We start from the raw sequence: 25979 nt of genomic DNA, 5'->3' as shown, positions 1-25979 counted from the left end.
TATACTCCATTTGCCATATCCTCGCCCACTCACTCAGCCTGTCCAAATCTCTCTGCAGATCTTCTCCGTCCTCCACACGATTCACTTTTCCACTTATCTTTGTGTCGTCTGCAAACTTCGTTACCCTACACTCCGTCCCCTCCTCCAGATCATCTATATAAATGGTAAACAGTTGCGGCCCGAGTACCGATCCCTGCGGCACGCCACTAGTTACCTTCCTCCAACCGGAAAAACACCCATTTATTCCGACTCTTTGCTTCCTGTCGGATAGCCAGTCCCCAATCCACTTTAACACACTACCCCCAACTCCGTGTGCCCTAATCTTCTTCAGCAGCCTTTTATGGGGCACCTTATCAAACGCCTTTTGGAAATCCAAAAACACCGCATCCACCGGTTCTCCTCCATCAACCGCCCTAGTCACATCTTCATAAAAATCCAACATGTTCGTCAAGCACGACTTTCCCCTCATGAATCCATGCTGCGTCTGATTGATCGAACCATTTCTATCCAGATGCCCTGCTATCTCCTCTTTAATAATGGATTCCAGCATTTTCCCTACTACAGACGTTAAGCTGACCGGCCTATAGTTACCCGCCTTTTGTCTCCTTCCTTTTTTAAACAGCGGCGTAACATTCGCCGTTTTCCAATCAACTACCCCAGAATGCAACGAGTTTTGATAAATAATCACTAACGCATCCACTATTACCTCTGACATTTCTTTCAATACCCTGGGATGCATTCCATCCGGACCCGGGGACTTGTCCACCTTCAGTCCCATTAGTCTACCCAGCACTGCCTCTCTGGTAACATTAATTGTATTAAGTATTTCTCCTGCTGCCAACCCTCTATTGTTAATATTTGGCAAACTATTTGTGTCCTCCACCGTGAAGACCGACACAAAAAACTTATTTAAAGACTCAGCCATTCGCGCCAGAGTTTGACAGTTCTGGAACTCTGCGCATGCACAGTGGCTCCAATCTGTCAGACTCCCCGTTTGCTGCCAGCTCGATCGTTGGCCAGTCCAGGACCCCCACAGTGCTGCCCCACCCCCCGCCCCCCCCCCCCCCCACCGCCCCCCCCCCCCTCCCCACGGCCTGAGAGCAGCCCCCACAACAATTCCTGGGCCAGCCCTGACCCCACCCCCATCCCAGAGCGCCCCGATGTCCAGCCACCCGCACTCAGCAGTGGCGATCCCCCCACCCCCTCAACCGAACAGACCCCTCCCCCGCTGATCTCCCCCCCACCCCCTCCGGAGTCAGAACCCCGCAGAAGCAGGCCCCCCAGCAGACCACCCTCCCCCAGCCCGCCCCAATCGCTGCCCTCCCTCCATCCCAGACCGATCCTGTCTGCAGAGTGGCAGGGGGACCCATCACCCCCACCAATTGCCCCTAGGCCCCGCCCTCAACAGGCCTCACCCTTTGGCACTGCCTGATGCCCAATGGGCAGTGCCAAGGTGCCCCCTGGGCATGGACACCTTGCCCCTTGGGCAGTGCCAGGGGACACGGGCTGGCACTGCCAGGGTGCCCATGCCCAGGGGGCAGCAACCCCCACTGCCTGACCCTCTCGGGGGTCCGAATTGCCCCCCTTGATTCCGGCGGGATCTCCCGCTAGTTCCCCAAAAGTGAGGAGCTAGTCAAAACCCCTTCAGAATGAAGTAGTCCTGGCGGGGTGGGAGATTCAATCGGGACCCGAAAGTTCCCGATAATTACACTGAAAATACATTGAAAGCATATTTTTTAAAGATTCAAATTACTTACCTGCCTTCCCGCCGGTTTCCAGTGTGGTCTGACCAGCGACTGTTCGCCAGCTCTGGGAGATGCGCATGCATTCCCGGGACATGTGCAAATCCTGGTACATGGCAGCGATGTGCATCTCCCACCACAAGCCGCCAGAAAAGTTGCGGGTCGTGATTGGAGAATCATGGTCAATATTCTAGGTGTGGCCTCACCGAGGCCCTGTATAATTGCAACAATACATCCCTGCTCCTGTACCCGAAAGCTCTCGCAATGAAGGCCAACATGCCATTTGCCTTCTATACTGCCTGCTGCACCTGCATGCTTACCTTCAGCGAGTGGTGCACAAGGACACCCAGGTCCCGCTGCACACTCCCCTCTCCCAATTTACAGCCATTCAGGTAGTAATCTGCCTTCTTGTTTTTACATAAGAACATAAGAAATAGGAGCAGGAGTAGGCCATCTAGCCCCTCAAGCCTGCTCCGCCATTCAACAAGATCATGGCTGATCTGAAAGTGGGTTCAGTTCCACTTACCCGCCCACTCCCCATAACCCTTAATTCCCTTAATGGTTAAAAATCTATCTATCTGTGACTTAAACACATTTAACGAGGTAGCCTCGACTGCTTCATTGGGCAGAGAATTCCAAAGATTCACTATCCTCTGGGAGAAGAAGTTCCCCCTCAACTCTGTTCTAAATTGACTCCCCCGTATTTTGAGGCTATGCCCCTAGTTCTTGTTTCCATTGTAAGTGGAAATAACCTCGCTGCTTCTACCCTGTCTAGCCCCTTCATTATCTTATATGTCTCAATAAGATCTCCCCTCAACCTTCTAAACTCCAATGAGTACAGGCCCAGTCTACTCAATCTCTCCTCATAAGCTAACCCCCTCATCTCCGGAATCAACCTGGTGAACCTTCTCTGTACCCCCTCCAAAGCTAATATATCCTTTCTTAAATAAGGGGACCAAAATTGTACACAGTACTCTAGGTGCGGCCTCACCAGTACCCTGTACAGTTGCAGCAAGACCTCCCTGCTTTTATACTCCATCCCTCTCGCGATAAAGGCCAACATTCCATTTGCCTTCTTGATTACCTGCTGTACCTGCAAACTGAGTTTTTGTGATTCATGCACAAGGACCCCAGGTCACTCTGCACAGTAGCATGTTGTAATTTTTCACCGTTTAAATAATAGTCCATTTTACTATTATTCCTTCCAAAGTGGATAACCTCACACTTACCAATGTTATACTCCATCTGCCAGATCCTTGCCCACTCACTTAGCCTATCCAAATCTCTCTGCAGACTCTGTGTCCTCCACGCAATTTGCTTCCCCACTCACCTTTGTGTCATCCGCAAACTTTGTTACCCTGCACTCGGTCCCTCCTCCAGATCGTCTATGTATATGGTAAATAGTTGAGGCCCCAGCACCGATCCCTGCGGCACGCCACTAGTCACTGATCGCCAACCGGAAAGGCACCCATTTATTCCGACTCTCTGCTTTCTGTTAGATAGCCAACCCTCAATCCACGCTAACACTTTACCCCCAACTCCGTGTACCTTTATCTTATGCAGCAACCTTTTGTGAGGCACCTTATCAAATGCCTTCTGGAAATCTAAATACACCACATCCACCGGTTCCCCTCTGTCAACCGCACTCGTCATATCCTCAAAACATTCCAGTAAATTAGTCAAACATGACTTTCCCTTCATGAATCCATGCTGCGTCTGCTTGATTGAACCATTCTTTTCCAGGTGTCCTGCTATTTCTTCCTTAATGATAGGTCCCAGCATTTTCCCAACTACGGATGTTAAGCTAACCGGCCTGTAGTTACCTGCCTTTTGTCTACCTCCTTTTTTAAACAGTGGCGTTACATTAGCTGTTTTCCAATCAGCTGGCACCTCCCCAGAGTCCAGTGAATTTTGATAAATTACAACTAATGCATTTGCTATTTCTTCTGCCGTTTCTTTTAGTACCCTGGGATGTATTCCATCCGGACCAGGGGACTTGTCTGCCTTTAGTCCCATTAGCCTACCCAGCACTACCTCTTTAGTAATAGTGAGCGTTTTAAGGTCCTCACCCCCTACAGTCCCATTGGTAAGCTATTTGTGTCCTCGACCGTGAAGACCGACACAAAAAACTTGTTTAAGGCCTCGGCCATTTCCTCGTTTCCTATTATTAAATCCCCCTTCTCATCTTCTAAGGGACCAACATTTACTTTAGCCACTCTTTTCCGTTTTATATATTTGTGAAAACTTTTACAATCAGTTTTTATATTTTGTGCTAGTTTACTTTCATAATCTATCTTTCCTTTCTTTATTGCTTTCTTAGTAGTTCTTTGTTGTTTTTTAAAGCCTTCCCAATCTTCTAGTTCCCCACTAGTTTGGCCACTTTTGCTTCCAAAGTGAATAACCTCGCATTTATCCAAATTATACTGCACCTGCCATGATTTGCCCACTCACCCAACCTGTCCAGATCATGCTGAATAATCTCTGCATCCTCGTCACAGTTCACCCTCCCACCCAACTTGGTATCAAGTTTGCTTCTTTTGTAAGTCACTTTAAATCTGTATCCTCTTGTTCTTGATCGTTTTACGAGCAGGAACAGTTTCTCCTGATCTTCTCAGTCCCGCCCACACATGACTTCAGACATCTCTATCAAATCTCCGCTTAGCCTTCTTCTCTGCAAGGAAGAACTCTCCAATCTATCCTCATCTATCATCCCTGGAACTAGTTCTGCACTCCCTCCAAACTTTGAGATGTTACTTTTCCTCTGTTTCCTGACAAACAGAAAAGCAGAGAAGTTTTATTGCAGCTAAATAGGATTTTGGTGAGACCACATCCAGAATATTATGTAGATGGTCCTTTATTTTAAAATGAATATAATTGCATTAGAAGCAGTTCAGAGAGGGTTCACTGGACTCATTCCTGGGATAAAGGGGTTGTCTTATGAAACAAATGTTGAACAGGTTGGGCCCAAACCCATTGGAGTTTAGAATAATGAGATGTGATCTTAATGAAGCATAAAAGATCCTGAGGAAACTGGATAGGGTGGACACCAGCCAGGAAGATATTTCCTTTATAGTGGAGACCAGAACTAGCGGACACAGTTTTAGAATGAGACAAAAACAGAGAATGCCAGAACAAACTCACTTTTTTCCTGTATTCTCAGTTCTCGTTTCAGATTCCAGCATCTGCAGTAATTGGCCTCTTTTGGAATAAGGGATCTTCCTTTTAAGACTGAAATGAGGAGATTCTATTTCTCAGAGATCTTCAGAAAGTATGGAGGCTGGGTCACAAATTCTACTGAAGGCTGAGTTCGGTAGATGTTTTTCTAGACAAATGAGTCAAGGGTTTTAGGAGGCAGACATGAAAATGGAGTTGAGACCACAACCACATCAGCCAGGACCTTCCTGAATGAGAAAACAGGCTTGAAGGGTCAAATGGCCTACTCCTGCTCCTAAGTCCTGTGTTCCTTTGGACACATCTCTGTCAATTTACAATGCTTTCCTCTTTTAAAATGCTTTTTAAAGGCTACCTCTTTGCCAAAACCTTTGATCATTTGACCTAATATTTCCTGATGTGGATAAACAACATACTTCATTTTAGAATTTTACAAGACACTACTTAGCTCAGCTGGAATATTGTGTTCAGTTCTGGGTGGCACACACAAGGATGTGAACGTATTGGAGGGAGTGCAGAACTAGTTCCAGGGATGATAGATGAGGATAGATTGGAGAGTTCTTCCTTGGAGAGAAGAAGGCTAAGCGGAGATTTGATAGAGATGTCTGAAGTCATGTGTGGGCGGGACTGAGAAGATCAGGAGAAACTGTTCCTCCTCGTAAAACGATCAAGAACAAGAGGATACAGATTTAAAGTGACTTACAAAAGAAGCAAATGTGATGTTAGAAAAAACTTTTTCACACAGTAGGTGGTAGGGATCTGTAATGTACTGCCTGATAGTGTGGTGGAGGCAGGTTCAATAAAGACATCTAAGAGAGCATTGGATAGGAACAGAGGAATTAGGAGCAAAAGTAGGCTAATTCAGCTCTTCGAGCTTGCTTCGCCATTCAACCAGATCACAGCTGGATGATTATTTGGTGAGAAACAATATGTAGGTGTGCAGGGGAAAGACAGGGGAATGGCACCAAGTCATGATGCACTTTTGGAGATCCAGTGCAGACATGATGGCCCAATTGACATCCTTCCACATTGTAAGAAGTCTGCAATGTTCGATAAAGTACCTTGTGACATTTCACTCAGTTAAAAGCCCTAAATAACTCTAAGTTATTATTGTAGTGAATCTAGCATTGCTCCTTAACCACGTTGCATTGTCCCACAAACTCTTGCTCTACTTTGAAAGGCAGTTAATACCACACAGTCAGACATCTTACATTCAAGCTAAAAGCAATAGTTAAATTTACTTCAAATAAGGTAACACACAGAAACAGAAATACCTAGGCTACTCATTCTCCAAGTACTGACAAGCGATGTTCCCATGCATTGTTCCAACAAGCCCTTGACGATTCTCCACAGTGTTGATTAGATGATGAGTAAAGCTCTCTTTATAATGTCCTTCCAACCTCTCCCTGTCAGATACAGTACAGATGAGTGGTTTAGCTCCCTGCACACCACCCTAACATCGTACATCAATTTAAACAAGAAAAATATTCCTTCTGCAGCTGTGCAACATTTTCTACTCCTTGCACTATCCTCCTTGTGATTTCCTATTTAGTTGTGAACAATGGAACACCCTTCTTCCATCGGCTCGCAATGAGCTGGAATAACATTCACAGGAAGGGGACCTTACACTCAGCAGAAGCAACTATCTATGTTAGATCAGATTACAGAAACTAGAACTGAGAAGAAAGTCTCTTGATCTATGTATTACTCTGCCCAGGCTCAACACTCTTCTAATTCTCCTTCAACTTCCATCAGGACATATTGGCCTTCAGCAGTGTCCAGTATGGCCAGAGCCATGCTAAGCACTGTGTCCTGTTCTGGTCACTGATACTAAAAAGGAGACATTCTGGCCCTGGACACAGAACAATAAAGAAAACCGGGGCTGATCCCAAATCTCAAGTATCAGAACTAGAATGAAAGACTGGAGAAAATTAGCCTTCCTGATCTTGAATCGAGTGACCTGAGATATGATTTTCTCAAAATTTATGTGATGGTTGACGATGCAGGAATTAACTAAATGCATTGCAAAACAAGGTAACAAAGTGGTAAAAGATACAGTTAAGATTAACATCTGTAAATGCCACTTAATGTTTCAGTAAATGGAAAAGGCTGTTGTATACAGCATAGACCTGTAAGGTGCTTCAATGGAGTTATACTTGTTTTTCTGCATGGGTGAACTAAGCTGGGCTAATTGGTCTTTCCTGCGATGATTATCCTTTGCTTCTCTGTCTGGGTTGATCTCTGACCGTGGTTACAGATTAAGGGTGGGATTCTCCGATCTTGTCCAGCCCACCCCGCTGCAAGTGTGAATGGAGAATTCGGCATTTCATCCAAAACTCCATTCGTTTCAGTGACACCGGAGAATCCCAGCCCCGGTCGAGTTCAGAGGGTTTCGGTGTAAAGGTATAGTTTTAAAATGAGATAAATGAGATACTTAGACACAAAGGCAAAAAGATAAAAAACTGAAGAAAGGTTCAAATTCTTTGCTTTACTTTTATTTTAGGAACATTTTTCAACAGCAAAACTCAAACCTTTGAATCCGTGTAAGTAATCACAATAGGATGGGGGCTGATTCTCTTTCAAACATTAGTAGTTTTACATGCGAGGAATCAAAATCCAAAAGCTTATGCTTGTTGTGTCTGGTCTGCTGAGAACGACACTGCGGAGTTATCCAGTACACCAGATTCTGCCAAAATAGTGACAAAGTATTAAAACATTTAACCAGTCCATTAAATCAACTCATTGAAGAATTAAACTATTATTTTACCAGGTTTCCCTTCTCCTACAATCTACAGACTTTTAACATCAGAGTTTGATTGTCTAAATACTGTTTTTTAATTTACTCCATCTAGTCTTATACTCGTTTCAACATCAGCAGTGCCCCTCACATTGACCCTGTGACCTTTACTGTGACTCTGGGCCCTTTAGAATGACCCTGGGTCCCACCCACATAGTTGGCATAATTCTCAACTCCCTCACAATCAGGCCACCCCCACAAATCTAGAATTTTCCAAACTCTAACCTTGTCAACAGCCCCTCCGATGTTCTTGCTCTGAACCCACTTTCTCAGACTCCTCTGGCCACCTCACCTGCCCTCTACACCAGCCCAGCTTCTCTCATCTTCCCTATCTACTAATCTTGCCAATCATACCACCCACATCCTTCTTCCCTCCCCAGCTACAACCTGGCAGTGAGCTGGACTTCCCACAGCCTGTTAATCCAGCTGGCTGCCAACAGAAAATGCACTTCCTGGTTTTCCAACCATAAGTATATCCTGATGCTCCAAGGTTGTGTCTCAATAAATCTTGGGATTCCCTGATACATTGCCCAATAGAAAAGCCAGCCTGTCCTGATCCTTCCTGACACAATATTCACAAGTGGTCACGGTGTAGTGACCAGGAGCAGGAAGGGAACTCTGGCAGATTTCCTGAATCTAGTCCAGGAGCCTGACAGCGAATTAAAGCATTGCTTCGGTTACTCAGGTGGAAACGAACAAATACCTGAATGGTCCAGTGTGACATTGCAAAACATCTGAACATCCTGAACTTCTTTAACTTAGGTGCTAAAGGACTCTGAACTATGGTTCACCCTCCTTGATGTGGAGATGCCGGCGTTGGACTGGGGTAAACACAGTAAGACGTTTAACAACACCAGGTTAAAGTCCAACTGGTTTATTTGGTAGCAAAAGCCACACAAGCTTTCGGAGCTCCAAGCCCCTTCTTCAGGTGAGTGGGAATTCTGTTCACAAACAGGGCATATAAAGACACAGACTCAATTTACATGAATAATGGTTGGAATGCGAATACTTACAGCTAATCAAGTCTTTAAGATACAAACAACGTGAGTGGAGAGAGCATCAAGACAGGCTAAAAAGATGTGTATTGTCTCCAGACAAGACAGCCAGTGAAACTCTGCAGGTCCAGGCAAGCTGTGGGGGTCTGGAGACAAAGTATTGTCTGGAGACAATACACATCTTTTTAGCCTGTCTTGATGCTCTCTCCACTCACGTTGTTTGTATCTTAAAGACTTGATTAGCTGTAAGTATTCGCATTCCAACCATTATTCATGTAAATTGAGTCTGTGTCTTTATATGCCCTGTTTGTGAACAGAATTCCCACTCACCTGAAGAAGGGGCTTGGAGCTCCGAAAGCTTGTGTGGCTTTTGCTACCAAATAAACCTGATGGACTTTAACCTGGTGTTGTTAAACGTCTTACTGCGTTCACCCTCCTTACCAGTGTATGTTTTTAGAATTCTTTTAAACTCACCTCTCAGACGCAAGTAGCTCAGGAATTCTATCAGTGTCTGAAGGGCATTTTCATCAACTGAATTCTGTGGATTAACTTAAAACACAAGAAGATATTGTCAGGTAACACCACTCATTTTATCATTCCCAGTCAACAGTGCAGTTCACAAACCCTCCAGACAACCTCTGTCAGCGCTATTCAGAGCCTCCACCAAGGGTTGTCTGTATGAAATTGTCTCTGACACCAGGTGACCAGAGGCTGCTCTCTGCTTTGAGTGGGGAGTGCTGACTGATGGTGATTTAACCTGACCATCAGCACACCTCAGGCAAGGGGCAAGGTTGAGAAGGTGGGACCTTCAAGAATAACCTCATCCGGTACAGGAATTGAAGCCGCGCTGTCGGCACTGCTCTGCATCACGAATGAGCTGTCCAGCCAACTGAGCTAAATGGACTCCCTTGTGACCCACAAAGAGGGTCTCCCTCAGGTCCCTGTGGCCCATACAGAGGGTCTCCCTCAGCCCCTCCAACTGTATGCTCTAAGGAGATCGACTGCAGTCAGCCTGAGCTCTTAGGAGCTATTACACCCCACAAAGATGCAGTAACAATTCAATGAAGCCATTCTTACCAAAACTTGTTACAACTGATTTGTAATTGTCGTCAAATGTATCCCTCTTCCCAGCAAGGCCCCCCTTCTCATTCAGTGATCTGTGACCATTCGCAGCATCTGAAAAGGAAGGATAGAGATTTCAAACATCCCTAAGATAGAAAGAGCCGCAGTCACTGCACTGACTTCCACTCACTAATGAACCAGACACAATAATTTCACTTCAAAATGTTAACCAATTGTTTTGCTTATCAGTTCCTGATGGAATCAGATGTGATTTTGCCAAATTTGTATTTTAATTTCAATTTTCCAGCAATTTTCTTCAGTCTCAGAAAATATCCACCCATTTCCCAGTAAAATTAGCTCCTCCAATGAGGGAAGATGAGTGAGAGAGAAGGAGCATGAGGGTCTGTGAGGGAGAGTGAGTGAGGGAGCATGAGGATGTGTGAGGGAAGGTGAGGGTGTGTGAGGGAAGGTGAGGGTGTGTGAGGGAAGGTGAGGGTGCGTGAGGGAAGGCAACTGACAAAAAGGGTGATGACAGAAGGTGAGTGGGAGTAATTATGAGTGAGGGCAAGTTTGAGTGAGGTAGGGTGAGGGATTGCGAGGCAGGGTAAGTGAGAAGAGGGTGAGTGTGGGTGAGAGCGTGACGGTATGTGAGGGAGAGTGAGTGAGGGAGTGTGAGGGAAGGTGAGTGAGAGAGAGGGTGATGAGAGAAGGTGAGTGAAGGTAAAGATGAGTGAAGAGAAGGTTGACTTAGGGTGAGGGTTTGAGAGGCAGGGTGAGTGAGAAGAGAATGAGTGAGGGCATGTGAGGGAGAGTGAGTGCAGGAAGGTGAGGATGTGTGACGGAGTGTGGGTGTGTGAGGGAGGGTGTGTGAGAGGCAGTGTGTGTGAGGGAGGGTGTGTGAGGGAGGGTGTGTGAGGGAGGGTGTGTGAGGGAGGGTGTGTGAGGGAGGGTGTGTGTGGGGGGGTGTGTGTGGGGGGGTGGGAGGGAGGGTGTGTGTGAGGGAGAATGTGTAAGGGAGGTTGTGTGAGGCAGTGTGTGAGAGGGAGGGTGTGTGAGGGAGGGTGTGTGAGGGAGGGTGTGTGAGGCAGGGTGTGTGAGGGAAGGTGTGTGAGGGAGAGTGTGTAAGGGAGGTTGTGTGAGGCAGTGTGTGAGAGGGAGGGTGTGTGAGGGAGAGTGTGTAAGGGAGGTTGTGTGAGGCAGTGTGTGAGAGGGAGGGTGTGTAAGGGAGCGTGTGTGAGGCAGGGTGTGTGAGGGAAGGTGTGTGGGGGGGCTGTGTGAGGGAGGGTGTATGAGGGAGGGGGTTGGGGGGAGGGTGTGTGAGGGACTGTGGGGGTGTGTGAGGGAGGGTATGTGAGGGACTGTGGGGGGTGTGTGTGGGACTGTGGGGGTGTGTGAGGGAGGGTGTGGGAAGGAGGGTGTGGGAGAGACTGTGGGGGTGTGTGGGGGAGGGGGTGGGAGGCAGTGTGCGTGAGGGAGAGTGTGGGAGGGAGGGGGTGGGAGGGGCTGTGGGAGGGAGGTTGAAGGAGGATGAGTGTTAATGAGGAAGGGTGATGGAGGTTGATAGAGGGAAGATGATTCATCCAGGCAAGTTTGATTGTTACTCATTCCTGATTCAAGGCTGCTTTCTTCTGGCCTTCCAGCTTATATTGGGAGAGGGATTGAGTTTCGGAGTCATGAGGTCATGTTGCAGCTGTACAAAACTCTGGTGCGGCCGCACTTGGAGTATTGCGTACAGTTCTGGTCGCTGCATTATAGGAAGGATGTGGAAGCACTGGAAAGGGTGCAGAGGCGATTTACCAGGATGTTGCCTGGTATGGTGGGAAGGTCTTATGAGGAAAGGCTGAGGGACTTGAGGTTGTTTTCATTAGAGAGAAGAAGGTTAAGAGGTGACTTAATAGAGGCATACAAGATGATCAGAGGATTAGATAGGGTGGACAGTGAGAGCCTTTTTCCTCGGATGGTGATGGCTAGCACGAGGGGACATAGCTTTAAATTGAGGGGTGATAGATACAGGACAGATGTCAGAGGTAGATTCTTTACTCAGAGAGTAGTAAGGATGTGGAATGCCCTGCCTGCAGCAGTAGTGGACTCGCCAACATTAAGGGCATTTAAATGGTCATTGGATAAACATATGGATGATATTGGAATAGTGTAGGTTAGATGGGCTTTAGATTGGTTTCACAGGTCGGCGCAACATCGAGGGCCGAAGGGCCTGTACTGCACTGTAATGTTCTATGTTCTATGCAGTCTAAAACTACAGTTGCTGCAACAGGGAGACCAGTCTCCCTCAGGCCGTTTGAACTGCCCCAGCTCCACGTTTCCCTCAGGCTGGGGAGTTAATATCAGGGCATTATGTTTAAGAACAATTAATGCAACATTTACATTCCCGGGAAATTCATTGTCAGAAATTTCAAATGGCTTCATCTCCGTAAAGCATTGTGAGAAAATGTGACTAAAAGGGGATACACCGCAAACGAGGAAGAATTTAGACATTTGTTCCAATAATAGTTTGCTGGAGTCCAGAATCACCGTGGCTGAGTCTTCTTAGTGTTTAGATGAAATGCATGAAGTTCTATCCCTCAGGGAAGGTGCTCCCAGCCAGACTAACTCTGCTCCTATTTGCAACACCTAAATGGGGCAAAATGTGTCTCAAATTAAAGGGGGATATTCCAAATATATCTTAACTTGTTTAAATCACGGAAAGGAAAATAAATATAAATATAAGCAAATAACTTTAACTCTGACCATTAATTCATTCAGAGCAGATTCTAACTTTCTTATGCATTCAAACAAACAATGGCAGGACCTGAAACGCTAATTCTGTTTCTCATTCCATAAATGCTGCCTAACCTGAGTGTTTCTGGCATTTTCTGCTTTTATTTCAAGTCTTCAGCATTTTGTGCTTTGCAGTAGTGTTAGCTTGGCTCTGTGTCAGCACTCTCAGCTCTGAGTCACACGTATAGTACTGAGGTATCACTTCAGGATTTGAGCACATAATCTATGGAATTGTTTCATAGCACTGAAAGGGTGCTGCAGTGTTGGAGGGGCTGTGTTAGTCCCTCTGCATTTTACTATTTAAGTGGTAGAAATTTGCCGTGTGTCCTAGCCTGAAAACAACAATTAGCTGATTATCTGGACATTCACCTTTCTACTTCAAAATAATTCATTGACTGTGAAATGCCATGACATGTCATGAGGACACTATATATAACCATGTTCCTGCGTTTTCTCTTTTAGCTACAAGGAAACACATCACTGAGCATTAGATTATACTGTTCCTTGGAGCATCCATGCAATGTTTAAGGATAAGCAGAATGGAGTCTGAGGTGGTGACGACATTACTCACGTGGGCCTAACAGATAACCGGCACTGTTCAATGTCCAACCTCTCTTGTCTTTGGGCTGAAAAATAAATTTTGCAGGTGAACTTTCCTGTTTTTTTTTCATTTTCCTAAGATTCATAATTTTCTTTCTCTTTTTCACCACTAATTTACTGTTTCTTCTGAGATGCACTACCACAGTGGAGGCCACACCCACAGATCTCAGATAAAAATAAATTCTCCATAGAGCTCAACTTAACAGGAGACTCACTCTGCTGAACGGTCCCTTATCCCCTTAATAGGTCATCTCTCCAGGGTCCAACTCTGGAGAGAGAGACAGAGAGAGAGGAGAAAGAGAAATCAGCTCTACAAAACCTAGCTCCAGAGAGAGGTCAACTCTACAAAGAAAGCCCCTTTTATAATAACTTCATCACAGAGAGACCACCTCCACAGTAAGGACCACCTCAATGGGTTTTGCCATGAGTGAGTGAGTCCTCCCACAGTGAGGAATCTCATGATAAAAAATTAACTAGCCCAACTAGGTTGGGGCGGCATGGTAGCACAGTGGTTAGCATTGCTGCTTCACAGTACTAGGGACCCGGGTTCGATTCCCAGCTTGGGTCATTGTCTGTATGGAGTTTGCACATTCTCCCCGTGTCTGCATGGGTTTCCTCCGGGTGCTCCGCTTTCCTCCCACAGTCCAAAGACGTGCTGGTTAGGGTGCATTGACCCGAACAGGCGCTGGATTGTGGCGACTACGGGAATTTCACAGTAACTTCATTGCAGTGTTAACGTAAGCATTACTTCTGACTAATAAATAAACTTTAACTTTAGGTGTCTCTGCTAGCAATGATGATAGTCCAGCGAGATTTCAGTAAATTTCTAGTTCTATTCTAACTTGGAGATGCTGATATTTCTGGGGAGTCAGGAAAGATGCAGAGTTAACATCAAGGCCACAATATTCCACAAGAAAGTTTTATATTTGATCCTAGGAGTCACATACTGACACGTTTCTTCCTACACCTGACCTGCTACAATTAAAATGACACTGAAGGAAAAGTGAGAAAATATTCCCGTTTTCAAACACTTACCTAGACCTTTCAGCCAGTTTGGTTTAATTGACATTAAGTGGAGGCAGAGTAACATCAATCTCAGACTGATCTGCTCCTACAGAAAACCCTGCTCCTACCCCTGTTCTGACTCAAATTCAGCCCCAATAACAGTCCATTAGAGAATAAATATAATTACCATGATAACTAATCCAAAGCATTCGGTTACTAACCCACAAAGGATCAGAGACATACAGATCAGGGTCCTGCCTTTATACATCTGAAGAGAAAAGAAAAAAGTATTAAATTGTACATCTGCATTAAAGTGAAAGGCGATTCACTGTCACCAGAGTTTGTCACCAGGCTTATGTTAAATCTCAAATTGTGTTGGGTTTAACAAAGAATGTAAGCTGAACCTTCTCAGAGAAATTGCTCATGGTCTCTTCCTGTCCCTCTGACTTGGCCCCAAAGGCCAGAGTTTTGACTCCTTTACCAGAATTAGATCAGTTTCATTTAAAAGTATTGCTATTGAAAAAAAAAAGCACTAAATTTCTAATTTAAGTGAATTACTGGTTTATTGCTTCAAAGTTTACAGGCAGCTCAGCTAATGGCAAAGGGGAATTCGGTGGGGGGGTAGTACAATGAGGGGATAATACGTAGAGGAGGAATGGCAAAAGGTGTACAATGAGAGGGGCACAGTGAGGGGTGTACGGTCAGGGACGGGAATTCAGTAAAAAGGAAGAGAATATAATGAGGAGGAAGTATCATTAGGGAGAGTATGGTGATGGAAGGCTATGCTAAGAAGGGACACAGTGAGGAGGACAGCGATGGAGAGTTCATGCACCATCAGCTGCTCTTTCTCGATGGGAAAGGGTCCAGAAAGCAATTAAATGGATATTATTGTTGTGGAATGGGAGCGATGAAATTACCTGTCACTGTTGACCTCCAATATGCAGACTTCAATGGATGATACTGTACACTAACTTCCAACTGGTCACCAATACCCATTGGATTCCCAACAATCAGTTCAATGTGCAGAATCTACAGCTCAGTGACAAATCTTTCAACTCTCCACTTTAAACTGAGAAATCTCAATGTTAAACAGTCTCCTGAGAATAGCAGCAACTCACAGGCCAATAAAATCAGCTGATTTTTCAATTCTTCAAACTGTACACCTGCTGCAGACACAATTGTGCATAGTTCAAGCACAATGTTTGCTCATCTGATACAACCAGTCTGTAGCAATCTTGTGTTGCCAGCCTGGGGTCAATGACACACAATATCTGTGGCAACAATAGCCTGGTGGAAATAACAACAATTGGTAACTTCACACGTAAATACTCAAATATATAAAATCATTTTACCTTTATCTGGACGTAGAAAAAATTTGAAGTTTCTTCTCTGAAACGTAAAATTATTATTTTTTTTAAAATGAGATTTGTCAAACAATTATTTGAAAAATAGTCTAGCACAAAGCCCAGATTTCGGAACAGCAAAGTTCGGAGTGGCAATGTGCGAATGGCTGAGGAAAGGCGCAGAAGCCTATTTATTTGTGGAAAAAAATTAACGTCCTCATTATGTGTTTTTTTCTTTTGACGTAAATGCACCCAGATTTTGAGAAGCATAAAAGGCTTGTCATTAAAGCATGTGCTACATTTCAGCTATAATTTCTGTCAGCAAAATGGAGGTAATTATTGATAATTGACTCATGTTCAGGCTGGAGGTTAACAGGAAAGTGCCTTTTTTAAAGATTTTTTTCAGTAAACCGGAGGAGGACGAGTATCAGTGTCAAAATGTGTCAGAGCCGTCACAACCATCCTAAAAGGCAAAGTGGAGCGAGACAGAAAGTAGAAGTAAGATAGTTTAGTTAAAATATGAAGCTAAATCTGGAAGTGGCAAAGAAAAATAGTGGAAAGAATGGAATGTCAAGACAGTGAAAGAAAGCAGGTGTGAGGAAATGGAAGATAGAAAACAAGCATGGAAATTCAAATAGAAAATAAAAATTCCTGCAGAAAAGGAAAAGAATGAGAAAAGGTGTCTATAAACGTGAAGGATTAAATAGAGGAAAATAAGCTAAATGAAAAAGGAATCTTCCCAGATATTTTCAAAGTGTTGGCCCTGGTGTGAAAACCAGTGCGAATCACGCCGGCAGCAGGAGATTGCACGCAATATTGAGCCTCCATTTCAAAAGAAATATCTAGCCACATTGGTGAGGCCGCAGCTGGAATACTGTGTGCAGTATTGGTCCCCTTATATGAGGAAGGATATATTGGCATTGGAGGGAGTGCAGAGAAGGTTCACCAGGTTGATACCGGAGATGAGGGGTTTGGATTATGAGGAGAGGCTGAGGAGATTGGGTTTGTACTCGTTGGAGTTTAGAAGGATGAGGGGGGATCTTATGGAGACTTATAAGATAATGCGGGGGCTGGATAGGGTGGAGGCGGAGAGATTCTTTCCACTTAGTAAGGAAGATAAAACTAGAGGACACAGCCTCAAAATAAAGGGGGATCGGTTTAAGACAGAGTTGAGGAGGAACTTCTTCTCCCAGAGGGTGGTGAATCTCTGGAATTCTCTGCCCACTGAGGTGGTGGAGGCTACCTCGCTGAATATGTTTAAAGCGCGGATGGATGGATTCCTGATCGGTAAGGGAATTAAGGGTTACGGGGATCAGGCGGGTAAGTGGTACTGATCCACGTCAGATCAGCCATGATCTTATTGAATGGCGGGGCAGGCTCGAGGGGCTAGATGGCCTACTCCTGCTCCTATTTCTTATGTTCTTATGTTCTTATGAATCACGCTGCATTGTGGCAGCTTGTCCCTGACTTGCTCGACCCGGGACCACTTAATCTTTGCAGTATGTGGAAGGTTCCATTTAAACGCCTCCATGGCGCTCCCCAGCACTTGTTCCGGGCCCATGCAGGAGGATGGATTCCAGGAAGCCAATGCCAAGATTCTCAGAGGCAGCCCTGATCAAACTCCTGGATGATGTGGAGCAGAAGTGGGATGTCCTCCACTGGCATTCATACAGACATACTTCCAACAAGGTCACCACCCCTGCCTGAGAAGCAGTGGCAGCTTTAGTGAATGCCAGCTCGCTTTCAGAAGTGGATGGGGCAACTGTGCCACAAGGTGAATGACCTTCTTCATGCAGCCGGGGTTGTTATATATTAATATTGATTTTTGGTAGCTGTATATTAACATATTTATGTATTCACCAAAAGTGACATCACTGGTCCCTAGCATGGGAAACTGCCAGAGTGAAGAAGCAGCCATGTCGTGAACACAACATGCATTCCAGAAGTTATTATAATGAGATTAAAGGCACAATTCAAAATATGAAGAATGAAGGTAGTTTATCTGAGCAAAGATCTTGTTTAGGTTAAACACCCGAGTGGAAGGTCTCTTAGTCACTGCAGAGCCACTCTGGTCCCCTGGCACTGTCAAATTATTATCTGGTGTTTATGAAGTCACTTTAATTGCTCACATTTAATTACAGTTATTACTGCAAAAATTACCTGAGGGAATAATGGGACAATTACTGAAAGAAATCTAACATTCTGGAAAACGGCTAATGTTACGCCGCTGTTTAAAAAAGGAAGGAGACAAAAGGCGGGTAACTATAGGCCGGTCAGCTTAACGTCTGTAGTAGGGAAAATGCTGGAATCCATTATTAAAGAGGAGATAGCAGGGCATCTGGATAGAAATGGTTCGATCAATCAGACGCAGCATGGATTCATGAGGGGAAAGTCGTGCTTGACGAACATGTTGGATTTTTATGAAGATGTGACTAGGGCGGTTGATGGAGGAGAACCGGTGGATGCGGTGTTTTTGGATTTCCAAAAGGCGTTTGATAAGGTGCCCCATAAAAGGCTGCTGAAGAAGATTAGGGCACACGGAATTGGGGGTGGTGTGTTAAAGTGGATTGGGGACTGGCTATCCGACAGGAAGCAAAGAGTCGGAATAAATGGGTGTTTTTCCGGTTGGAGGAAGGTAACTAGTGGCGTGCCGCAGGGATCGGTACTCGGGCCGCAACTGTTTACCATTTATATAGATGATCTGGAGGAGGGGACGGAGTGTAGGGTAACGAAGTTTGCAGACGACGCAAAGATAAGTGGAAAAGTGAATCGTGTGGAGGACGGAGAAGATCTGCAGAGAGATTTGGACAGGCTGAGTGAGTGGGCGAGGATATGGCAAATGGAGTATAACGTTGAGAAATGCGAGGTTATACACTTTGGAGGAAATAATAACAAATGGGATTACTATCTCAATGGAAACAAATTAAAACATGCTACCGTGCAAAGGGACCTGGGGGTCCTTGTGCATGAGACGCAAAAGCCCAGTCTGCAGGTACAACAGGTGATCAAGAAGGCAAATGGGATGTTGGCCTATATTGCGAGGGGGATAGAATATAAAAGCAGGGATGTCTTGATGCACCTGTACAGGGCATTGGTGAGGCCGCAGCTGGAATACTGTGTGCAGTATTGGTCCCCTTATATGAGGAAGGATATATTGGCATTGGAGGGAGTGCAGAGAAGGTTCACCAGGCTGATACCGGAGATGAGGGGTTTGGATTATGAGGAGAGGCTGAGGAGATTGGGTTTGTACTCGTTGGAGTTTAGAAGGATGAGGGGGGATCTTATGGAGACTTATAAGATAATGCGGGGACTGGATAGGGTGGAGGCGGAGAGATTCTTTCCACTTAGTAAGGAAGTTAAAACTAGAGGACACAGCCTCAAAATAAAGGGGGGTCGGTTTAAGACAGAGTTGAGGAGGAACTTCTTCTCCCAGAGGGTGGTGAATCTCTGGAATTCTCTGCCCACTGAGGTGGTGGAGGCTACCTCGCTGAATATGTTTAAAGCGCGGATGGATGGATTCCTGATCGGTAAGGGAATTAAGGGTTATGGGGATCAGGCGGGTAAGTGGTACTGATCCACGTCAGATCAGCCATGATCTTATTGAATGGCGGGGCAGGCTCGAGGGGCTAGATGGCCTACTCCTGCTCCTATTTCTTATGTTCTTATGTTCTTAACACTAATAAAGTTCTGTTACTTTTAATCCTCTGTGTTTCCTAGTGTCAATTCTCCAATTTACAACATAAAACTGGTGACAAGGACTTTGAACAGATAGGTGGAAAATTAGTGACAAAGTCTGGAAAAGAAAATTCTGAAGAGAAGTTCTTCGCATGTGCTCTGCATATAACGGGTTGAGTAATGATCCTCCACAGAGCAAATAGAGAGCTCAGTGTTTTAAAAAGCTGCTGGAGCTTGGCTGCTCTCTTGTTTAAAAGGAAAAAATGAAGGTAGCTGCTGGAAACGCATTGCAAAGTGTACATACAGGGAAACGCCATTACTCAGGAAACAATGGGAGTTTTCAGCTTTGTGGGAAGCTTTGCTGAAAATGTGGATTGATGGAGCTTCTATATTGAGTGTTTTGACTATTCTGCACAGGCAAAGAAAATAGCAGAAGATATTAGGGTTCTCACGTTCCTGATGGTGAGAAAATGTTTAATCTCTTCAGAAGTTTAGTGGAACCGGAGAAGCCAGGCACTAAAAGATATCAACAAACCGTGGATACTTTGCAAGCATATTTTTTGCCGAACTCTGTGGTGATTGCAGACTGGAGGGGCACCAGTATCCTGGGCGGGATTTTGCCAGTGCTGCTTGGGAGGGTTTGAGCTAGTGTGGCAGGAGGGTGGGAACTGGAACAGAAGGCCAATAAGTGTAGGGACTGGGGAAGGAGTGAGACTGAATAAATATAGGACAGAGTAAGAGCAGAGGGAAGCCGCAGGGCTCAGCGGAACTGGAGGTGTGTCCACACACAAATTCATAAGGGAGGTAACAGATGCTCTATTCATGAGGGCCCCACATGTATATAAACCTGGACCAGGACCAGGTGAGCCAGCATGACAGAGCCATGGGATTCACCAGCCTAGTAGGCATGCCTCAGGTGTAGGGTGTAATTGATTGCACCCATGTGGCCCTGTGGTCTCCACGTTGGCATGCAATACCATTCATGAATCGTAAGGGATACCACTCCCTCAAAATCCAACTCATTTGTGACCACACGATGCACATAATGCAATGTGTGTCCATTTCCCAGCAAGCATCGATGACAGTTACACCTTGGGGCACTCTTAGATCCCAGCCGTTTATGAGGGAGAGCAGCGGCTTGAGGGAAAGGGGGTACCCTCAGGAGGTGGCTGATGATACCACTGCAGAGGCCACAAGCACTCAATGAGGCTCATGCATCAATGGGTGTCCTGGTTGAGCAGGCGATTGGACTCCTGAAGATGTGGTTCTGGTGCCTGGACTGGTTGAAGGAACGCTCCAATAAAGCACTCAGAGGGTGCCCGGGTCATTGTGCAATGCATCATTATAAGGCTTGCGAGTGACTCCTCCTCAAGAGATGACAAGACTGACCCCCTCCCCCATCCCCAGCTGTGAGATGCCACCTCAGAAATTTACACCCTGGAGGGTGATGGCGGCCTGAGCTCTGATATCCCCTTAGGAAGTGAAATTGCCAGGTTTACGTTTATGTAAAGCTGTTGTAAATGGCATCAGTATGATGTCATGTTGGCGCCCACTGAATATTCAGTGAGGGGGTCCTGGCTAATGACATGCTAATGTATTTAAATGAGGACCCCAGGCTTCCGCTGCATTTTTCACATTACTCCAGCAGCAAGGGGTTTGAAACTCGAAATCACGATCTCGCCAGTTAGATTCACGTTTTCCGATTCTCTCCAGATTTTGTGCTCTCATAGGCAACCCAGCGCATGGCTATCAAGGGCTAATGGAATGTGGGCATCACTGGCTCGGCCAACATTTATTGCCCTTCCCTGTTAGCCCTTGAGGTGGTGGTAACAACTGCCCTCTTGAACCACTGCAGTCGATGTGGTACAGCTACAGCCACTGTGCTGTTAGGGAGAGAGTTCCAGAATTTTGACCCAGTGACTGTGAAGGAACAGCCGATATATTTCCAAGTTAGGATGGTGAGTGACTTGGAAGGGAACCTCCAGATGGTGGTATTCCCATGTGTCTGCTGCCGTTGTCCTTCAAGGTGTTTGTGATTGTGGGCTTGGAAGATGCTGTTGAAGGGGCCTTGGTGAGTTGCTGAGGTGCATGTTGTAGATGGTACACACTGCTGCTACTGTACGTCGGTGGTGAAGGGGGTAATGTTGAAGGTGGTGGATAGGGTGCCAAGCAAGCGTGCCGTTTGTCCTAGATGGTGTTATGCTTCTTGAGTTTGTTGGAGCTGTACTCTCAGTCAGGTAGCAATTATTCCATCACAGTCCAGACTTTTACCATGTTGATAATGGACAGACTTTGGGGACTCAATATACAAATTTCTCTCCACAAAGTTTCCAGCCTCTGACTTCCTCTTATAGCCACAGTATTTATACGGCTTGTCTAGACAATGGTAACTCCCAGGATGTTGATAGTAGGACTTTCAGCAATGGTAATGGCATTGAATGTTAAGGGGAGTTCGTTGGAAGCTTTGACAAAGGGTCATATGGACTCGAAATGTCAGCTCTTTTCTCTCCTGCTGTCAGATCTGCTGAGATTTTCCAGTGTTTTCTCTTCTCATTGGAATCTTTCTTGTTGAGGATGGCAATTACCTAGTGCTTGTGTGACTCGAATGTTATTTGTCGCTTGTCAGCCCAAACCTGGATATTGTCCAGGTCTTGCTGCATTTGAACATGGACCCCTTCAGTATCTGAGGAGTTGTGAATGGTTCTGAGCATTGTGCGATCACCTGCGAACATCTCCACTTCTGATCTTATGAAGGAAGGCAGGTCATTGATGAAGCAGCTGAAGATAGTTGGGCCTTGGACACTACCCTGAGGAACTCCTGCAGAGAAGTTCTGGGACTGAAATGATTGATCTCCAACTACAATCATCCTCTTTAGTACTGGGTATGACTCCAACTAGTGAAGAGTTTTCCCCCTAATTCCTATTGACTGCAGTTTGCTCGTTTTTGTTTTCTTCTCTGTTATATTAATTCATTTGAGTGGCTTGTGACATTTCCTGCTAAATGAATCAGTTTAGTTCTTCACTACACAATGATGAATTTCTTCCACTCACAGGTAGTAGTCATATTATTTTAGTAATTGTTTCACTGGCTGAATTACCGGTACCACTAACAAAAGAGACGCTGAATGCATCACAATGGATGAACATCTCTCAATGTTAGATTTCTTTCAGTAATTGTCCCATTATTCCCTCAGGTAATTTTTGCAGTAATAACTGCAATTAAATGTGAGCAATTAAAGTGACTTCATAAACACCAGATAATAATTTGACAGTGCCAGAGGATCAGAGTGGCTCTGCAGTGACTAAGAGACCTTCCACTTAGGTGTTTAACCTAAACAAGATCTTTGCTCAGATAAACTACCTTCATTCTTCATATTTTGAATTGTGCCTTTAATCTAATTATAACTTCTGGAATGCCAATCTCACAAAAATAGCTAGAACTTTTCCTGAGACTGCTTAGGTTTTATAAATGGACAATTTTAAATGTTAACTATTTGCATTACTTTTTATCTTTCTTGATATTTCTCCTAATTTAAATTGAGCTATGTTGTAAACATCCTCGTGATCAGCTCCTTAGATAACCATTAGATAATCATTAGTTAGCCGTTAGATTAGCCATTAGATAAGCATTAGATAGCCATTAAATTAGCCATTAGGTAGTCATTAGATAGCCACTAGATTAGCCATTAAATAGCCTTTAGATAGCCATTAGATTACCGCTAGATTGCCGTTAGATAGCCGTTAGATTAGCCATTACATAGCCATTAGCTAGCCGTTCGATAGCCGTTAGAGTAGCCATTAGATAGCCATTAGATAGCCATTAGATTAGCATTAGATAGCCGTTAGATTAGCCATTAGATTAGCATTAGATAGCCATTAAATTAGCCATTAGGTAGTCATTAGATAGCCATTAGATAGCCATTAGATAGTCATTAGATAGCCACTAGATTAGCCATTAAATAGCCTTTAGATAGCCATTAGATTACCGCTAGATTGCCGTTAGATAGCCGTTAGATTAGCCATTACATAGCCATTAGCTAGCCGTTCGATAGCCGTTAGAGTAGCCATTAGATAGCCATTAGATAGCCATTAGATTAGCATTAGATAGCCGTTAGATTAGCCATTAGGTAGTCATTAGATAGCCATTAGATTAGCTAACGCAATATGCCTTTTACCCCTGACTTGACCCCATTTCCTGAGACACAACTTCAGTTCCAATTGATTCTAGCCTGTTGCAGACATTGGAAATTGTAACATGCACCAACACCCCCCATCACCCCTCCACCTGAACACCCTACCAGCCTGAACTGGGCCAACCCAGACCCCACCTGATTCTTTCACATGTGTAAATTGCCCATGTGCTTTTATAGAAAACTAACAGCATTTTACTGGCACACTTGTGTGGAGTTAGTTAAAACCTGGTGGGGAAATGGAAGTGACATTTTACAATAAAGTGCCAACTTTCCTCCGTGTGTTTCTCCAAGTTCATTGGAAAATAATGCATTCTTGGTCTAGTAGCCATGGCTTCTTCAACAGCACCTTGCAAACTTGCAGCTTCACCACCTTAAAGGTCAAGAGCAGGTTACAATTAGCCCTGTAATGTGGATTAAAGTCACATATAGAATAGGCCAAATAGAACATGACATGTGTCAGGTTCATTTCCCTGAAGCTCATTAATGAACTAGTCTGTGGAAGATTCAATTCGGGATTCTTTAAAAGCAGCCTGGCATCACCCATAAAATAATCATTGTTGGTTCCCCGGCTGGGAAAAGTGTTCTGGTGAGTAATATAACTAGGATGGCAAAGAGGATGATAAATTAATTTGTGAGACAGGGAACGGTCTGCAGTGGAGGAGATACAATAAACTAAATAGAGAAGGCAAAGCAAAGGGGCGAGGTAGGAATAAGGAAAATAATGTTCAGAGTGTGGCAGAGAGGGACAGAATGTACAAAACTAACAGTGTGTCAGCAGATAAGGTTAGAAGTTACAAAAAAAAAGAATGAAAGGCTTTGTATCTGAATGCATGCAGCATTTGCAACAGAACAGATGAATTGACAGCAGGATTAGAAACAAATACGTATGATCTGTGAGCCGTTACAGAGATGTGGTTCAAGATGACACAGACTGCAGTCTGAATGTTTAAGGGTATGTGACATTTAAGGAGGAAAGGAAACTAGGAATAGGTGCAGGAGTAGCTCTATTAAGGATGATGAGAGAGAAGGTGAGACCACATTTGGAATGTTGTGTGCAGTTCTGGTCACCTCACTACAAGAAGGATGTGGAAGCGCTGGAAAGAGTGCAGAGGAGATTTACCAGGATGCTGCCTGGTTTGGAGGGTAGCTAGGGCTGTTCTCTCTGGAGCGGAGGAGGCTGAGGGGAGACTTAATAGAGGTTTATAAAATGATGAAGGGGATAGAGTGAATGTTCAAAGACTATTTCCTCGGGTGGATGGAGCTATTACAAGGGGGCATAACTATAGGGTTCGTGGTGGGAGATATAGGAAGGATATCAGAGGTAGGTTCTTTACGCAGAGAGTGGTTGGGGTGTGGAATGGACTGCCTGCAGTGATAGTGGAGTCAGACACTTTAGGAACATTTAAGCGGTTATTGGATAGGCACATGGAGCACACTAGGATGATAGGGAGTTGGATAGCTTGATCTTGGTTTCAGATAAAGCTCGGCACAACATCGTGGGCCGAAGGGCCTGTTCTGTGCTGTACTGTTCTATATATAATCTATATAAGGTATCTTAGTTCTGGAGGTCAAGATGTAGAATCAGTTTGATAGAGATGAGAAATGGTAAAGGTAAAAAGTCACATGTGGGAGTGGTTTATAGGCCCCCTAAAAGTAACCACACTGCAGGTCAGGGTAAACAGGAAGAAATAATGGGGGGAAAAGGGATGACAATAGTCATGGGTGAGAGTATGGGAAAATTAGAGTATGAGTGAAAGAAGGCTAGAAATGTAAAAGCAGATAGTAAGAGTATCCACAGGTATTTAAAAAGGAAAAAAGGTAAAGTGACCTTTGGTCCTGTAGAGAGAGAGAGAGAATGGGGAATCAATAGTGGAAAAGAAAGACATGGTGGATTATTTGAGAAAATATTTTGCATCTGTCTGTACTGCAGAGGATACAAAGAACATCTCAAACATAGTTGTGAATCAAGAGGTGAATGGGGGGAAATTAAAACAGTTACAAAAATGGTATAAAGCCAATACTAAAAGCTGGCAAGACCCTTGGTCCTGATGGACTTTATCCTAGAGCTTTTAAAAGCAGTGGCTGCTGAGATAGCACATGCATTGGTTTTAATTTTCCAAAATTCCCCAATTCTGGAAAGGTCAAATCAGATTGGAGAATGGCGACTGTGACTCCTCTATTCAAGAAAGGACGCAAACAGAAAGCAGGAAACTACAGGTCAGTTAACTTCACCTCTGTCCAAGGGAAATTCCTGGACTATTTTTATTTATTAGTGTCACAAGTAGGCTTATATTAACACTGCAATGAAGTTATTGTGAAAATCCCCTAGTCGCCACACTCTAGCACCTGTTCGGGTACACTGAGGGAGAATTTAGCAAGGCCAATGCACCCTAACCAGCACGTCTTTCAGACTGTGGGAGGAATCCGAAGCACCCGGAGGAAACCCACGCAGACACAGGGAGAACGTGTAGACTCCGCACAGACAGAGACCCAAGTTGGGAATCGAACCCGGGTCCCTGGCGCTGTGAGGCAGCAGTGCAAACCACTGTGCCACCCATATGAAATAATACTCAACAAACTATTGGGATTGAAGGCAGACAAGGCCCGAGGGCCTGATAGCC

At 44.8% G+C, this 25979-nt stretch overlaps 1 protein-coding gene across 1 annotated transcript; it reads right to left on the bottom strand.

Moving 5' to 3' along the window:
- Window positions 1-7537: 7537 nt before the first annotated feature.
- On the bottom strand, window positions 7538-14415 carry LOC144508921 (galanin peptides-like). Its single transcript, XM_078237135.1, has 5 exons — window positions 14335-14415; window positions 13114-13168; window positions 9783-9881; window positions 9180-9254; window positions 7538-7599 (listed from the first exon to the last, which is right to left on the bottom strand). The coding sequence occupies exons 1-5, from the start codon at window positions 14413-14415 to the stop codon at window positions 7538-7540; spliced, it is 372 nt and encodes a 123-aa protein (XP_078093261.1).
- Between the last annotated feature and the right edge of the window lie 11564 nt (window positions 14416-25979).

The sequence above is a fragment of the Mustelus asterias genome, chromosome 21 (assembly GCF_964213995.1).
Source record: "Mustelus asterias chromosome 21, sMusAst1.hap1.1, whole genome shotgun sequence".
Taxonomy (NCBI): domain Eukaryota; kingdom Metazoa; phylum Chordata; class Chondrichthyes; order Carcharhiniformes; family Triakidae; genus Mustelus; species Mustelus asterias.
The sequence above is the reverse complement of the archived record's forward strand: the minus strand, read 5'-3'. Positions and strand labels throughout refer to the sequence as shown.